The following is an 18,696-nucleotide window of genomic DNA, read 5'->3' on the forward strand; positions in this document are numbered from 1 at the left end:
CATCACCAAAGCCTCCCGGTAACGCTCCGATGTGCCCATTGAAATCACCTGCTACAATAATTTCTCCGATCTAGGCACGCCTTTCACTACCTCATCCAAAGCCTCCCAAAACCGCATCTTCTCTTCCCCATCCAAGCCTACTTGCGGCGCATAAGCACTACACACGTTCAGGGTAAACCCCCCAATGACCAACTTAATAGTCATCAACCTATCGCTGATCCTCTTTACCTCTACTACTTGACCTCTAAGCTCTTCATCTACTAAGATGCCAACTCCATTCCTACGCCTCTCGCTCCCAGAGTACCAAAGCTTGTAACCGTCCACATCCCTAGCCTTAGACCCTACCCACCTGGTCACTTAAACACATGCCATATTAATCCTCCTCTTTCTAAGAATCTTCACAAGCTCTATGGACTTACCCTGAAGAGTCCCTATATTCCAAGACCCAACCCTCAGCCTACCATCTCTATCCACATGTCTTCCTCTACTGCCCCTGAGGCCAAATATTGGCCACCCTCCCACCCTCGCCCTTTCCTCTTTCCCCGCCCCCACAACAGCCCCCCGCCTCAACCCCCTCGAACATGACCCTATCCGACCATCAACGCCCACAACCACTACTACAAGAAAATATAAGAAAATCTAAACAATGGTAGTAACAAAGAAGCAGCAGGAAATACAAGGCTCACACAAATTAGAAGAAATAATCAAGAAACAAAACTAAACTCAAATAGGGAGAAAAAACAGAACCGAGGTAAGGACAAAACTAACAGTAAGAAAAATAGAGCACACTAATGGCCTGACACCAAGAAAAAGACAAGGAGCAAAATAATATAAAGAAATCAAACTATATAAAGTTACGAAAGAACCAAAGTTTGGATGTCACCGGGACGCCTCCGTGCTGCGGATTCGATGACGTTAGTGATCAAAAATCAAGAGACCAAATTCAACAAGATCTTGAAGATTTTCACAGCAATCGATTTGTCAAGGAACAAGTTTGAGGGGGAAATCCCTAAATTAATTGGGAACTTGAATTCACTTCCGCTGCTGAATTTATCTCACAACCACCTCACAGGGCACATTCCTATTGAAATGAGGAACATGAGCACTCTTGAAGCTTTGGACCTTTCATATAACCAGCTTGCCGGCAAAATTCCAGAGGAATTGGCAAGTTTAACTTTCCTCGAGGTTCTAAATCTGTCACACAATCATCTCGTTGGACCTATTCGTCGTAGCAACCAGTTCAATACGTTTCCAAATGATTCATATTTCGGAAACCCTGATCTGTGTGGATTCCCATTACCAAATGAATGTGGGAGGAATAAGAGCGCATTGTCCTGATAAAGTCTTGCTAAAGTCTTTAAAAAGAGTTTGAAATCCACAAAAAAGTTAAGATGGAAATCCACAAAGAGTATATGAGTAATGCATTGAGGTGTTAATTATCATAGTACCTTACAAGCTTAAAAATCAAAATTTAAAAGTAGATATTTCAACTATTCACAATCAAACTTACAAAATTCAATCCAATCTACACTTATTTTAATTAAATTTGAACCATAATATCTTCAATCCAAAAACAAAAAATTGAAATCAAATTTTCTAATATTCAATTAATATAAATTTCCATACTGACATGTCACAGAATTATTTTAATGATGAAAGAAACTCAATTCCTAATATTGTTTAGAGTAATAAAACTCAAAACTAATGGACCCTCTGTCCTATTTGTCTTTTTAGCACACACTCATTTTATATTATTTCCCCAGTCGCAATTGTGTTCTACATTTTCTCTTTTAGTTCCTTTAAAAAAAATTATTATCACCTTTTTAATTTGATATTTTTTTTATTTGCTCTCTTTATTTTTCATAAGTCAATTTAAATCTAAATTAAATTAAATTAATTTAATTTTTTAAAATTAAAATTTAAATATTAAAAAATTATATAAAAAGTAATTTAAATTACAATATTTTTTAATTAGATTAAAAAGTATATATTAAAATGTTGCTAAAATTGTATATCTATAGGTGTCAAATGGACGGGTTTGATTGAGATTGAAAATATTAAATGGATTGAATTGAATTGAATATTGGGTTGGGTCATGACCCGCCCAAATTTACTTTGGGTTGAAATGGATTGGATTGGGGTAAAAATCGAGTTGGGTCTTGACCCACCCAATTAAATTCACTTAGTCTAAAAATTATTATATTGATATTTATCCCTTGTAAATTCAACTCAAGAAAACAAATTTGGATGGGGTTGAGAATTTGGGTGGGTGGGTTGAGAGTAGTGGTAGAGGTAGGGGTAAAAATATTTTTTAAAATCTAATTTTTTAAAAAAATAAGGATTCAATTTTTGGAGAGGGGTGTGGGGTAGGAGGTCGGGGGTTAGGACGAGGTTGAGGTAAGAATTTCTTTTAAGAAAATATTTTTTTTAATAGTAAAATAAATAATATATTTTTATAATTAAAAAACTTATATTTAAATTATTTTATTAATATAACTTTAAATTATTATAACTTCTTAATTTTTTTTTTAAAAAAAGAAACCCCCCTTCATCGTTTTCCTCACCCCCACTACTCAACCATCAGCTCTGACCATCAATTTGTCTCCTCGAATTCCATCAACTTCACAAGGAAATCGAATTGTTAAGAGAAACGACGCTAAAGAACTAGTATTAGTCGCTGTCTTGGCACATTTCTATCCCAAGGATGATTCTGTGATCCATTATGCTCGTTCAAATCATAGGTATGCATTATCAGATGAACGTTCCTGAAAATGGACGTCAATGGTATTAAAGCAACATAAAATAGCTGGCCACTTTTGACAATGGTATTTGAGTATCATTTTAAACACTCAATGGTATAAGAAAGATACCATTTTTCTTGTCCATATCTTGAAATCTTGAGGTTAAGATTTCTTTGTCCAAATCTTGAAATCTCAATGGTATTTGGCAATGGAGAAGATAATTTAATTTTTTATTTATTTTCTTAATCTAATCGTCGGAAAAAATGGAGATTTCCAACATGGGGGCGGGGGGTTGACAACGAAATAGAGAAGAAGATGAATAAGGGGGACATGGGGTGGGGGGGGGGGGCAGGGGAGGGGATCAGATTTTGGTTTTTATTTTTTAAAAAAATTTATAATTATTATTTAATAATCAAATTTTTATTTTTATTTTTAAAAAAATTTATAATTATTTTTTAATAATTATTGGATTTAATGTCACATGTCACCTTTTAATTTGTCAATTTTGCCACGTCACGCGAGTGTATTACACACTCTATACCTTTTGCTGATTAGGCAAAAAAGGCAAGATTGAATCAAAATTCGGGTGGGTTAGGGGCCTGATAGGTACAGGTCTAAGTTGAGCTGTCTAAGTGAATTTTTGGGACAACTTTAAGTGTCTGTCGATAATTTAAGCCAATTTTTTTTTAGAAATAAAAATAATATATTTAATGAAAGTGTCGTGGAGGTGGGGTAAGCTGGTGGTGTAGTGGGTTAGGGTGGGGTGAGGTGGGTCATTTTGAGAGTGGAAGAATGCATTGTCGCTTGTTTTTTCTAATTTCATTAAAAAAATATTTTTCTATTAAACGGGTTGAAGTAAAAATTGAATTGGGCTCTTTTGAACTCAATTTTTAAAGGGAAAAGGACACTCTATAACCTTTTTAAAAAGTAATAGCCCAAATTTGAGCATTTGGACATACAATGTCAGGTAAACAAATGTCACTTTATGGCTATTTCTTATTCTTTCCCAATTTGGATCATTTTGGTCCACGTAGTCTATATACAGTCCATATATAATACTGATACAGTCCATATACAATACTGATACAATGTTCAACTTGGGTAATTTGGCCCTTTTAAAAATATTTTAATTTTTTTTTGATATAAATTTTTTAACTGGTCAAATACTGCTTTTTTTTTAATTGTTTAGAAATAATAATTAAATTATATAAAAATGATATAATTAATAAGTAGAATATGTATCTATATAAGATATATGTGTAGAAATTGTATAGTTCTATAAAATATGTATATGTACAAAATATATATAAAAAGTGTATGAAAATTATATAATTGTTGTATAAAATGTGTTAAAAAAAAATGTACAGTTATTATATAAATTGTGTATCAAAATTGTATAATTTTCGTATAAAATATTTATATGTATAAGATTTGTATAGAAACTATATAAAAGGTGTATAGAAACGGTATAGAATAAGCCAGTAAATTGAAATGACTAGAAAGTGGAATTTAAATTTCATAACCATTTACATGAAAATAGTTTAATTTGAAGTGTCGATTCTGTCCTTTTCCCATTTTAAAAGGGATTAAAACTTAATAGATTGAGATTTATCCAATAGTAAATTATCTTGAACCAACCCATTAGCTATTGGACGAATTGAGCGGATTAGCATAATTTGAATTCATTTTGACACCTCTATGTATATCATTTGATTATAAAAAGAGGGACGGGGAGGGGGGCTGGCAAATAAAAGAAATAGAGGAGCTTTAATAATGCTTTTTTTTTACTTTTCTAAAAAAGATAATTTGACAAACTTCATAAAAAATTTACTTATTTCTTAAATTTTATGTTTGATCAAAAGGTGACACATAAAATGAGTCAGAGGAAGTAATTGATAAATGAGACATATTAAAAAAAAAATTACTAATTTAATTTTGAGAATTTCCTTTTTTTGAAGTTTTACAAACTTATTTACAATTTAAACAAAACTCCATTTAGGAATAAAATAAAAATATAATTACTACTATTTTAATTTTATAAACTAAACAAGTAATTACTAATTTGTGACAATTATCTTGTAAACAATTTTTTCCTCCGTTCACTTTATTATGGACCTTGCACGCCTTTAAGATGTAATGACTGATTAATTTTTACAATAATGCACATATTAATTAATGTTTGATATTAAGTGAAATGATGCTTTTAGTCCTTGAGCTATTACGTTATTTCAATTTCAGTCCTTGTGATATTCAACTAAGTACTTTTAACCTTCAATTAAAACAATGCATGTTATTTTTATCCTTGGCTAACAGATCTCATTAAATTAAAAGGAATGATAAATATTAATACGGCACGTTGGATATATCTCATACAATTTTTCATTTGCATTGTTAGTTGTTTGAACAATAGATAGCTAATTGAAGATTAAAAGTGTCTTATTAATAGTTATCACTTCGCTTAATTTGATAAGATCCATTAGAAAGGGATCAAACTAGCAAGCATTGCTTGATTGAAGATTAAAAGTGCTTAGTCAAATATTAGCGTAATTGAAATTGAAATAACACAATAACTCAGGGACTGAAAACGTCATTTTCTCTAGATAAAAATGATAAATTATCTTTTAAAATTTTAAATTAAATAAATAAAATCAAACAATTGTTCCCTCTAATTTTGTTTTAAAAGATAACCTATTTTAACTCGACACATTGTTTAGAAAATAAAAAAATTGCTAACTCCTTTACATTCATTTTTAACCCGTTTCTTCCAAACTGTATTGCGGATTTCTTTTGTAATTTTTTTAAAAGCTTCCTTTTTTTTTTTATACTCCCTCCATCTTAATTTATGTGGAATATTTTTTTTTCGTTTATTCAAAAAAAATATCGTATTTTCTTTTTTGACAACTATTTAGTGACATCATATTCATTTTATCTTTACTGAGTCTTATTTAGTAAAAAAAAACAACTAAAAAGTAAAAATTAATGTGACTTTAAGAAGAGCAATTTTGTAAATTTTATAAAATCATAACTTATTTTTTAAATTTCGTGTTCAATCAAATACCAACACATTAATTAAAATGGAAGAAGTATTTTTTTTTTAAAAAAAAACTCTTTTGATAACTTGAATTTCCAAATTCAAGATTGAATAGGTGAAGGTTGCTCACAGTTCAAGTTATCTTGCTTGTCTTATTTAAGACTTTGTTCAATGATTAGTGAAAAAACAAAAAAAATTCTTGTCTTATTTGCGACTTTGTTCAGTAATTTGTGAAAAGACAAAAAGTTTTTTCAATCATTATTAATATTATTATTTTTGGCTAGATCTGTTTTTGGTTAAAGTGAGTTTGTTTTATATACGAATAAAAGGACAGAATAACATATAGCCCACATGTGACGTAGGGGTCCGCTTTGCATGGCATTATTTTGCTGAAACAATTAAATGTCTTTGTCTCTCACCAAACAAAATTACTACTTAAAATATTGTACAATTATTGAGTGCCAAGAATCTAATACTAATTGTTTATACAAGTTAGTATTAGATTTTGGAGATTCTGTTTGAATTTGTTCCTTAGTATTGGTTGATATGAAAAATTGCAGTGGCCAAAGGGTTTAATAATTTCTTTGAATCACAAGAAGTTGAAAATATTATGTGATATCAATTACCCAATATATATATATATATAAAATACTTTTAGACAGGTTCTTTCTTCTTCAATAGTCCTTGAATTCAATTGATAGTCTTGAATTTGTGGCTAATGAGATAGTATTATTTTCGTTCATTTTCACTTGTCTATTATTTCAAATCTATATGTTTATAATTTTATTTAACACTTTTACTATATTAAGAAAAGACAATAATCTTTCTTTTTTCACATTTTACCTTAACAATGATTATATATTCACTAAATTATTTTTATCAGTTAATATAGGTATCATGATATATTTTCATATTAATTATTACTTTCAATGACATTTAAAATCTAAAATGCACAAGTATGAATGAACAAAAGGAATAATAATTTGGACTCTTCTTGAGCAATACTTACTAACGTATTAGCCTGTGTTTTATTACAGGTAGTCATTCTCCTGTTTCTTTAGATCTACATCTCTATAAAACTGTGAATTTCTTCCTCTGGTGAAATAGATCCATACAAAATTATAGATATTTCTTTAAGCAAATTCAATTTCGATCCATAATTTTAGTATAACCAGTGTAATGCTGAAACTTTTAAGATCGAATATGTAGAACTTGTAAATTCAGTGGCGGAGGTAGGATTTTTATGGGGAGGTTCAGAAACAAACATACGAACTAGCTAATAGGGAATTCAACTTCTACTATATATACATAACAATATTTTTACTCATATAAAAATAATATAATTTTTTGTCGAATAAAATTTGAATGAATCCCTATATGAAAGGTGGCTCCGCCCCACAGAGAACCTATCCCTGTCTAGACATAAGAGTAATAACAACCCTTTTGAATATATGCTGCGCTAGTTTAGGATGAGGGGACCGGGAAAGGAGTATTATATTATATTATTTATCTGTTTTGATTTATTTGATATATATTTTTTTTAAGTTCGTTCAAAAAAAATCATTTTTTTAATTTAATAATTATTTAATGATATAATTTTCATTTTAATTTCATTGGATCACGTTTAATAAGAAACGTTAACCAAAAATTAGCACTAAAGTGACTTTAATAAGGTATATTAGTAAATATAATAAAGACTTGTTTGATTTCTTAAATTTGTGTCAATCAAATTATATCACATAAATTGAGATGAAAAATTATATTATATTATATTATATTATATTATGTCATATCGGACCTATATTTTTTTTGGTCGAAACAGAAGAATTTTATTGAGCTAGAGTGATCCAACTTACAATTGCTAGTTCATGTGTACGCTAGAACTAGATCTCAGAATTATGAAACACTCCTAGAATAAAAAAACAGTATCAATGACTATATTTTTTCGGGTAACTATTAAGAGCCTCTAGCATGTGGTTTCCATTTAGCTTGATGAACCCCTCGGAGGTGTAGCTAAACTATTATCTCTTTTACTCTATCAGAACACACTCGCTGCAGCCCTTGGGTCTTGTACTCTTAACTCTTTGTTCCAACCATCTAACTTCAGTTTTTCAACATGTAGTTTCCCGTGTGATATTTAACCATTTCAATAAGCCCCTTCAGTTTGTGCTAAAGTATGTACAGTCATAAAAAAGGTGGGAGAATGTATCCTCTAATCCAGTATCACATAATACCCATTCTAGGACCTATATTTATCAACAATCAACCAAGAGGTTTAATACTCCTCTATCTAACAATATTTATTTACTTTACTAAAAATAGATATTCAACAATATTTATTTAATTTCAAAAATTAATGGATAATTATCCTTTCTACCTGTTTTAGCTATGTTAAATAATATTGCATTTCCAAAGGCTAAATTTATTCATATATAAGGAAACTTGAATACTACAATAATCACAAAGTATATTTATATAGTAGGCTAAATTTATAATATATTTTTGAGCTACTTGAATACTACAATAATCACAAAGTATATTTATATAGTTGGTTTTCCTTTCTAAAGATAATTTACAAAAAAGTTCATAATGTTAATTTATATATATATTTGAATTCAAGGAATTGTGACCACTAAATTACATGTTCATTCACATTTCAAATTAAAAGTAAAATCCGAAGATCAAAAATTTATATTCACATGATTTCGTAATATCAAAAATCTTAGTTATGATTTACCTTAAATCTACTAATTAATTTCATTGATTTACATCTTGTTATTTTGTATTTTCTGTTGCATTTAAATAATTTTCAGTAATAATTAATTTTCATGAATCTCAAATCCTAAATTGATATCGAACAAAATATATAATCAATAAAAGATCATAACAAATTTTAGTTAAATCATAATAGAAGCTCTAATGCTAAAAATAAAATAGATTTATTAAAAAAATAATCAGATGTGCATGTGTTTCTTGCTCTTTCTGCATTTTAAAGATGCTAATAGAAAAAAATGATGCTAATACTTTTTCTATTAGATACTACACGTACAAAGAGAAACTTGTTATTATGGGTAAGTAAAATAGCTTAAAATTTTATAGAACAAATATTGACAATTTATATGTGTAAAAAGTAGAAGATGCATGACTATAGATTAACTGAAAAAAAGTATCGAGAAAAAGAAAATCATAAAGAAATAAAAACAAATCACTTGTTTTTTATTTTGAGACTCTCTTTGTGTAGATCTACTTCATGACTTTGAATTTGACCCTACTCCTGCAAGTTAAAAAAATAAATAAAATTCAAAATGTTATTTCAACAATACGCAGAATGTAAAAGAAAATTCATAAGATAAAGTCTATATATTAATATAAAAGAGAAATATAAGCCTGTTGATGTGGCATGCTTAACTGATCAGAAATGACATTTATCTTTTTTCTCCAATTTTAAAATTTTTTTCTTCTTTATCTCCTATTTATTTATATCATAAAATTCATAATTACTGATTTAGCCAAATTAAAGAATACCCATCGATTAAGAAAACCTACCGTTTCTTCTTCATATTGTAATGCATTAGCTTCTCCAAATGTTTCTTATTCCTTCATTCATCAAGGAAATTAATTCAAACCCTTAGCTCTTTTTTCTCTTTCAATATAGAATCAGATTTCTTCTCCTTTTGTTCTTGTAGTTCTTTTTCTTCACCAAGCTTTTCCTATGCGCCAACAATTCTAAATCCATTCAGATAAGTATCAAACTTCAAATTTGTAATTAAAGGAAAGAAAACACCCTTAATTTTTATTCCCTCTGAAATTTATTGCCACACTTTATTTGAGGGACAGAGGTCGCTGCCTTGATAAGGAAAACCAACAAGATATTCTTCTTTGATTTGTTTCAAGCTTGAATTTTATATATATATATATCGCCTGGTATAAATCGAGCCCTTGTAGTTGCATGTGTGCAATTTTTCTTTCATTCCCTCTATTAACTCTTAATTTCAGGAGAAGTAATAGCTAAATTTATGTTACCATTTTATTTGATTTGCAGGAATGGATTACTCTTTATTGTGGCATCTACTCCAACCTGATTTTGTGAGTGAATATAATAATTGTTAATTCTTCTTTAAAATTTTGTTAGTATTTTTTTTTGGCTTAAATCTTTTGTTATTTTAGTTTTCTTAATTTTGAAGGGGTACTTTGTCCTCAAATGTAGGTTGTTCGACCTATGTTGTTTGGACTCTTCAAAAGTGTCAACTGGTCCAACATCGAAAGTGAAGATTCCACACAACTTAGTGTTTGACTGTATTGGTGATTAACTAATTAATATCTTCCAGTTTCTTATTGCAAGTGAACTCTCAGAAAGAACAGGTTCAAAGTCACGATCAATTCCTTTTTCAAATCCTGCTGCAGCTGCACGAGCCCTTCCCGCGTGCCATATATGTGTTTTTCCTTATGTTTTTTATCAAGTTTATTTATTAATGGAAGCTTTTGTCTTTTTGTGAAATCTGTTATCATGTATAGGCCTTCAACACAGTTCAAACTCTGTCAAATTACAATCGGCCATCTTCGGAGATGTTGTCTCAATCATGCAATCTTCGTCCTTACAGTAAACCATTCTCTTAATTGTGATTTACTATGCTTGAAATGCAGACATTACTCTTTAGCTGATATAAAAAATTAAACCTGCGGATAAACTGGGTTCCTGCAACATTCAACCAATCAGAGCAACTGCTAGTTGCCTCCAACAGTTCCAAGTAAGTCTTCTTACATTTCTACCTAAAACCTTTTAATTTTTTATGATAAAACTTGTTACTAAGATGCTCGAATATGTTTGGTGCACCTCGAATAATTCGACAGAATACCTGTCAGCTTCCACCAGCGCAACAATAGTGAATACACAATTAAAGAAAAGTAAATCATTTATGCGCATGTGTATCGTTAATGACCAACTCTTATCCTTTTTCTTTTCTTTTGCTGAATTAGTAGTCATGTTAGTTAATACCTCTTATAATCTACAATTTTTTACCATTATTTTAAAAAATAAAGTAGTACCAAATGGCTAAGCTAATAATGTTCTACTGCTTCACTGCCGGATTGCGTAAGAGCTTTAGCCACACAAAACTAGAGAAAGAGAGAGAAGAGAGAATGAGTGATGCTTCTACTTCTTCTGTGCTAGAGTGCACAAGAGCTTTAGTCAGAACAAAGAGAAGAAGCGATTTTAATAACAACAATCATATCTTAATTATGACATCAGAATCTACATTTTCAAGTTAGTTGTTTTTTTCATAAGTTTCGAATTGATCGAAATGCATCTACCTGTTGTCCATCTAGATTTGAAGGTAATTTCTAAATCATTAATGTGTTAAAGTACATTCTTTATGTTTTGCTGCCATTTTTTTCACTTGTTGGCAGTATATGAAACTGCATTTGATTCTGCTTATTCGTTATAGAAGTATAGTGTGTCATCCTCTGGAGATCCACTTTGGAGTGGATGACTTCATAGGAATAACTCTTTTTTTATAAGGATCTTTCATATTTCAATACAATATGTATTTTAGAGAAGAATACAAACTGATATAAACACTGAATAGAAGACAAGGGGTGGGCTTACACTATTGTTGGATTAAGCTATCGGTCTAAAAATTGGAATTTCAATTTAGATAATTTTGAGAGATACCCTACTTCACTTTTGTGTGAGAATTTTTTTTTTGTAAAATATAAATACAATTAACCAGCAAACCAATATACCTACAGAGTATTAGTAAATCTACATATTTTGTCATGTTTGATCCTTTATCTGAAGAATGATTAGATGAAAATAAAATTTGCAGTATTCATATGATGGATGGTCATTTAGTAGATGTGGATCTTCTACAAGAATACCTCAAGCTGCATCTGAAAGACTTGAAGCTAAAACTATCCAATCTTCATAGGCATGTGCTATTAGATTTTCTACTATGTTTTTTCGAGAATTACTTTTTATTTAGCCTGATAATAATGGTTGAGAGAGAGCTTAGGCAACAAAGCCCACTATGTAAGATTCTGTTGATTCATGATTAGCTTATTAAACTATTGTTTAGAAATCATGTGGAGTTACTTTACATTGCTTTAATCGATTTTATGTAGTTAACATTCAACATGTTTTATTCTGTTACCTTTTTTATGATTGCTTTGATTTGATTTTCCTTGAAGTGTAGGACCTAGCAGAGATACTCTCTCTTCCTCTGAGGTAGCGGTAAGTTTTGCGTACACTATGCCCTCCTTAAACTCCATTGTGTGAGAGTATACTGAATATGTTATTGTTGTTGTTCATTTATTTAGTTACTCACTAATAGATCCATATTGATAATAGTACTAAGGCAAGATGTTTGTTAGTCGTTGGTTGTTTGTTAAAAATTCTTGACTACTGCTTGAATTTAGGTTGGATTTTTGGTATCTCTAAGTACTCTCTATACAAATAATTATATCCGAACTAATTTTTTTTCCAAGAACCATCCATCAACAATGTCAATTTGAGTGTTGCAGTTCTGTTGAAAAGATACGAGAGGCTTGGTTGTCGTTGAATTGAATCTGAACAAGTATGACGGTTGAAATGATGGAGAAGAAAATAGTGATTAAAGTAAGAATTCCTTAAAGCTTTCTGTAGTGTAGTACTTATTTTTAAAATTTCATTTTCTCAAGTTTTTAGAATCAGTATAATATCAATGGTGCCTAACCTTCAAGACTTTTTAGTATAAAGTGCATAAATCAGATTTTTTTATTTTATTTTTTAAAAGATTTTGGTAATGTTATTTGCCTATAGATGATTTTATTAATTTCGTATTGTTAAATTCAATGTCGTGACCTCATCTTTTTGTTAGTGAGATGGAGGAGTCATTTCATTTAGGTGAAGCTAGGGTGTTATATTTGAAGTTTTTATTTTCAAGTGAATGAGATTTTAACTTATATCACTAATCATTAAAAGTACAAATTAAACATGAATGTCTTATTGTTAATATACTTTTTACAAGTTATCTAAGAGATTTATTAATTAATGAATATTGACTTTTAACAAAAATTTATGGGGAAGATGAGGCAAGGCAAAACTGTCTAACAAAGAGTTTTGTATACTCCTATCCCTCCACAAGTTTTACCCAAGTTGTCAAAAGACTATATTTGATTTTCTTATCACCGCGCGAAGCACGGATAAATTTAGTAGTATATATATAAAGGAGAAATAAGACAAGAATGATGTGACACCTCTCTATGACTATCATTCCTATTTATCTTTTTTCTTTTTTTTGAGGTTTTTCTATCTTTTACTTATTTTCAAATTACAGAATTAGCAATATCCTACTCTATTCATTCAGTGTCATTAAAAATATTAATAATGGTTGTAGTTAAGTTGAGAAAGAGTTGAAAAGCCTATTATTTATTGTTGTAATATTATGGCTAGGACAATGAGTAGTTTGACTTGTGAGGGCAACGAATTGAAGCAGTAAATGAGAAAACAAATAGTCATTTTTTTCCAAAATAAAATCTCTCTTTACCCACTAGACATCACACAAAAATATCAGTTAAATGACCATCTCTTATTGCTCTTCTATTTTATTTTTTCGCTTCTTCTTCTTCAATTTGGACTTAACATACAGTTGTTTGGAATGCTTTTCACATTCCTTGATTGCAAATACAGGATGGGGAGGTTCTTGCAGAAACAGTACCTTCTCTTCAAGCTCAAGAAAAAAATGATGATACAACCAATTATATCATTGAAACAGCTGTTGAGGATTTTGAATCAACTGAAATGGATCAACAGGCAAGTCTATTCACTTTTTACCATTACATACTACATTTGATACATCATTCTGGGAGTTATAATTCTGATTTTTATATTTTTTCATTCATACATCATTCGCAGGTTGACAATATGCCACCAGAAACAGGGCCTTCTGCAGAACAAGATCATCACTTTGAGGATTCTTTCAAAGACTTAAATAATGGTGAGATTTTATTTTGGATGATGTTCTTCATGTAAAGACATCATTTTAGAAGATGATACATTTGAGCGTTGTCTATTTCTAGCCAAGATTCTTTTGTATAGCCAAATATTTGTACATTTTAAAAATAATCTATCTTTTTTTAGACTAACACATCACATGAGTTTTTCATAGAATCATCTGTTAGTCAACTATTTGATTTTTGACCCACTTGAATATAAAACTCTTAATGTGATTCATGGTATTCAGAAACTGGACATTTCTTAGGCCTGCTGCAGGTTACAGATTAAGGTGTGAAGTGTTGGAAAGAAATAACGGTCCATGTTTGCCAAAAATTGTGCTACAGGTCACCAATACCTTAGGTTGTTTGAAGATGTTCTCTTATAACTGTTCTTTCATCTTCCGTTTCATCCCCATCTTTTTAATGGGAGGATGCATGTGATGTATCTTTATGAAAAGAGTAAATGCGGAGAATTTTGAACTTGTGGTTGTCAAAAATCATGACTTGCTTACTGTCTTTTATGTTTTAAATAACTTAGCTTGATTATGTTAAAAAATGTTTAGTTTATGAATCTTAGTTACATAATTAAAAATGACTTTTTTACTTTGAAACTAAATTAAATCGTGTTCTAAATTTTGAATCTATGATTTATCATAAATTAGTCATGTGTTTATGTTAGAGTTGAATGACAATAGAGTATAACTTTTGTGAAAAATTTATAAGAATTGTTGCATTGGTTATATTTTAGTGTGTGTTGCTTATTAACTTTTTGGAGGTTCAAGCTTGCAAGTTACTTGTGAGTTGTGACCCCCATGAAAGGAGTGGTTTACCATAGTATTTGGAGAGAGAATTAAGTGATTTCATTAAGTCAAAAGGACAAGTGTTGTAGCAGTAAGTGAGTCAATTGTCCGAGAAACATGTAAATACAATGACAAATTTGCTAACAATCGATCTGGTCCAATCACTAACTAAAGAAAATTGTGTATACATATGATTAATGTTTGTCTAAGAAGAGTTTGAATTATTTTTAAAAATATGAGAAAATATCTTCCATGTTCTTAAGAAAGCGATTTGCTTATAGAGGCCAATCTATAGTTTGGTGCTTATCCTTTTAATAATGCTTGTGCTCTCAGATAAAATGTTTGCTCTACAAAAGATAATGATGTCCAAGAAGTTCTTAGTAGAAGCAGGATACAATCTGGAGTTTCTTAGTATTGACAAGTTCTCAATCAAGAAGCTATACTTGAAGATGTTAAGAGGAATCTCAGAAAGTTCTATGATTAAGAAATATTTGCAATAAATTTGGAGTTCCTAAGTGGTGCCTCATGGTGATGGAAGACCAAATAAATACAAAGGATAAGTGAGGTATATTATAGCTAACAGTGGGTATATTCTTTGTAGGATGACTAATGAACTTTAGATGAAACTTATTTTTCAATGTGTTTTCTCTTCTGCTATACGTGTAAATTATTGCAATGGCTCAGAATATGTAGACGAGCTTTATAGGAAGAAGTGGAGTGGACAGTTATGAAATATGAATCATGAATCATGAATGGGAAAAAGAATTAAGGCAGAGTTTTATAGGATGACACTGCAAGGATAGCTTATGCTAGATTTCATTAAAGTATGGCTAGCATATTATTAATTGATTTTATATTTATATGTATGAAATTATGTAATTACTTTTTTATACATATTATTTGAGGGAAGATCTAGATGAGGTTGGCGATGATTTCTACTTTGATGAGAATGTGGAGTTAATGTATGGTTACTGGTATAGGTCTGGTTGGTTTAATTTTTATTAAAAAAAAAATCAAACCAATCATGTCAGTTTATCAAAACTATAAACCAAATTAAACCAATATGAAATTGGTTTTTTTCAGTCTAGATTTTAGTCAGTTCTTTTGATTTTTTTGAATTATTTTTGTTTTTTATAATCATTAGTTTTTACAATTATATTGTGATTGAAGACTAGATCAAATATGTTTTCACTCATGTGCTAATGAAAAATCATAATTTTAAAAAAATGAGGAGTGAAAAACTCTCTTGAAACTAAAAAATAAGATGAAGAGTGAAAAGTTTAGGTTTTAGTTTATATTGAATTTTGAATCATTTAATTAGCAATTAATAGACAAATATTACAATTTAAAGATCCTAATCTGAATATATATCTACATTTACTTTCAAATATTGAAAATTACTAAAACTAATTAAAAAATAAATTATAATTAATATTTTAGGTATAAAAGATTAAAATTATGTATGTATGTATATGTGTGTGTGTATATATATATATAAAATATCGGTTTAATTCGGGTTCGGTTTGAATATTTTTTGGTTAACACCAAACCAAATCAAGAATGATCTATTTTTTCTAACGCCAAACCAACCAAATCAAACCATAAGTCAATTTTTTTCTCGGTTTGATTTGGTTCGTCGGTTTGGTTTATAACCAATTTATGATATTTCAAATGACAAAATAAAATGATAAAGTTTTAGTGATCATAGAACTGTGTTTTAAATAAAAAAGAGAAACATAAATAACATAATATGACACCTCTCTATGATCATTAATTATATTTATTTTTTTCTCTGTTGGGGGGCCTTTTTCACCTATTTTAATTCATTTTACTATAATAAAAGATTAAAATTATTTTAATATATCACTCATGTTGGTCATTAAACAAAAGCAAAGAATTCTATTTGTATTCCTCATTAATGGTGACTATTACAAGTGAATAAGCACTATGCAATTAATCTTTAAGAAGTGAATAGGAACAAAATTAACTATATACTGGCTATGAGATCCGGTCTTTGTGATGCAAGAGGCGGAGATTGAAAATTAAATCAAGCCATAAACTTTTCTATGAAAATATAGTCACTAAAAGGTTATTTTTACATTATTGTCAAATTAAACTTGTGACGTTGGGAGGACTAACAATGTAGAAGAAAGAGCAAAAGAGAAGAACATACCATTCCATAATTACTCAAATAAAGCTAGGGCCCTAGGAAATTTCATATATTGAAACATATTAGAAATATGCTTAAATTCTTGATTCTTCTTTGAAAAAATAAAAAGCAAAATCTTAGATAATTTAATACTTAGTGATAGGTGTTTTATATTCATTTTTCTTATTATATCCATCAAAAGGTTAATTAGTAGAAGTGTTTGCAAATCTCTATTTAGACATAAACTTCTTTTAATGTGTTCAATAACCGTGCGAAGCACGAGTATACTTACTAGTGTGATATAACTCATATGAACAATTGCATACATGTAGAAGCATATGGTGAATTAGTATGTTTATATAGTAATTTTCAAAATTAAATGATAAAAAAGTTTTTTCATATTCTCCAATCACATTCAAGACCCCATTCAACTTCTTATCAATTGTTACAATATGTTTCATCTCTCACCTTAATTGAGAGAAACTCATTTACATTGTATTAAAATTTTAGAATCATCAATGCATCTTAATTTTAATTGACTAATAAATATGGACAATTTTAGAATAATTTATCATAATTTTAATTTTGATTTTTAGAAAAAAATTTGAGATGAAAATGTGAAAAAAATAAAGAAAAAAATTAGAATAGAGGTCATTGAGGGGTGCCACATCACCTTCTCTATTAGATTTCTTTATATTATATATATATATATTTATTTAAAAGGTGATATAAAAAAAGTTACCTTTATTTTTTGTTGTTTCTTAATATGTATGTTAAGTTAATGATTAGCAAATATTGTTGAACGAAGAAAATAGTAATTAAAGAGATTAATTATTTGTGTTAAATGATTGAATTTAATTAACATAGACTAGGGATTTGTATTTATCAACCAAGAGGTCTAGTACTCTATTCATCCATCTTTAGTTGTTTTTTATAATACCTTTCATTTCGGTGGGTTGAAAGTGCCATAATGTTTAATAATATTTGTGCAATTTAAAAAAATTAATGAATAATCTATTTTTTTTCCACCAATTTGATCCTTAGTTATTAGTTATAGTCAATAATCATTACTCAATACCTTTCTAAATCTTCGACCTGCAAAAATTGCATTTGTCAGTTACTGTTTCTAATTTGTATGTCAAGTCAATAGTGGACAACTACTGCTAAACGGAGCAATCAAAGCGATTGATTATTTTTTGTTAAATGATTGAATTTAATTAAAATAGATTGGAGATCTATATATACTATCTCCATTTCATATTGATTGGTCATTTTTCTTTTTACACTCTTTTTAAGAAATAATAAATCGAAAAGTAATTTTACTAATGGGTGAAAATCATTTTCACCCCTCAATTTTGGTTTAAAAATTAAACCCCCTCAACATTGAACAATAATTATACTTCCCCCTTTATCCTATGCATTGTCCATTTTGCCCTTGTAATTTTAATCATATATTTATTTATTACATCTTTATATTATATATATAAGATATATTTTTAACCTAGATATTTATAGCATTTTATTTAATTTTATTATCATTATAAGTACATTTTTATAAATTTGTCATAAATTTATGTTATTTTTTAAGATCATTATTTCAATATTACATGTATTAAAGAGTCGTTTGGTATGAGGTATAATTATAATAATTTCGTGATAAAATCATGATTATTTTATCCTGCATTTAGTTACATGTATTAGTTAGTCTCGAAATTATTAATCCCACCATTTATACCACAGTAATAAGATACCTTATCACATATACATGCTAATACAACTTATTTTCGGATAACTAATTCTGAAATAACCTGTTCCCAACCAAGCACCCCTAAGTGTGTATATATGTATGTACATGCGTGTGCGTACGTATTTGTGTTTCACCAATATTTTTACTACATCTGTTTCATATTACTTGACTTTTGTTGACATGACACAACCCTTAAGAAAATTTTATTTAGAAGTGTATTTTACTAAATTAACCTTATTAATGATACCTTAAAACTT

At 29.1% G+C, this 18,696-nt stretch overlaps 2 protein-coding genes across 8 annotated transcripts; both read left to right on the top strand.

Annotated features, from left to right (window-relative positions):
• Window positions 1-876: 876 nt before the first annotated feature.
• On the top strand, window positions 877-1,338 carry LOC107857988 (receptor-like protein 9DC3). Its single transcript, XM_016702739.2, has one exon. The coding sequence runs from the start codon at window positions 877-879 to the stop codon at window positions 1,336-1,338; it is 462 nt and encodes a 153-aa protein (XP_016558225.2).
• A 7,924-nt stretch (window positions 1,339-9,262) lies between these two features.
• Window positions 9,263-15,475, top strand: LOC107858991. Of its 7 annotated transcripts, none has more exons than XM_047406629.1 (10): window positions 9,266-9,696; window positions 9,815-9,858; window positions 9,980-10,134; window positions 10,417-10,520; window positions 11,598-11,699; window positions 11,964-12,001; window positions 12,292-12,385; window positions 13,439-13,561; window positions 13,664-13,745; window positions 14,877-15,475. In XM_047406629.1, the coding sequence occupies exons 7-10, from the start codon at window positions 12,347-12,349 to the stop codon at window positions 15,041-15,043; spliced, it is 411 nt and encodes a 136-aa protein (XP_047262585.1). In that variant the 5' UTR covers window positions 9,266-9,696; window positions 9,815-9,858; window positions 9,980-10,134; window positions 10,417-10,520; window positions 11,598-11,699; window positions 11,964-12,001; window positions 12,292-12,346; the 3' UTR covers window positions 15,044-15,475. The 7 variants fall into 7 exon arrangements, with proteins under 7 accessions (XP_047262590.1, XP_047262585.1, XP_047262588.1 ...); XM_047406632.1 differs by having other exon boundaries at window positions 9,980-10,074; XM_047406634.1 differs by lacking the exon at window positions 14,877-15,475 and adding an exon at window positions 14,021-14,222 and having other exon boundaries at window positions 9,263-9,696; window positions 9,980-10,520.
• Window positions 15,476-18,696: the final 3,221 nt, after the last annotated feature.

Source organism: Capsicum annuum, chromosome 2 (assembly GCF_002878395.1).
Source record: "Capsicum annuum cultivar UCD-10X-F1 chromosome 2, UCD10Xv1.1, whole genome shotgun sequence".
Lineage (NCBI taxonomy): Eukaryota > Viridiplantae > Streptophyta > Magnoliopsida > Solanales > Solanaceae > Capsicum > Capsicum annuum.

Excerpts from the sequence above, each read along its gene's own strand:
- LOC107857988 (XM_016702739.2), top strand. The coding sequence starts at position 877 with ATGTCACCGGGACGCCTCCGTGCTGCGGATTCGATGACGTTAGTGATC.
- LOC107858991 (XM_047406628.1), top strand. The coding sequence starts at position 12,347 with ATGACGGTTGAAATGATGGAGAAGAAAATAGTGATTAAA. Across the intron at positions 12,386-13,438 it reads AGAAGAAAATAGTGATTAAA|GATGGGGAGGTTCTTGCAGA; the intron begins GTAAGAATTCCT and ends TTGCAAATACAG. Across the intron at positions 13,562-13,663 it reads CAACTGAAATGGATCAACAG|GTTGACAATATGCCACCAGA; the intron begins GCAAGTCTATTC and ends CATCATTCGCAG.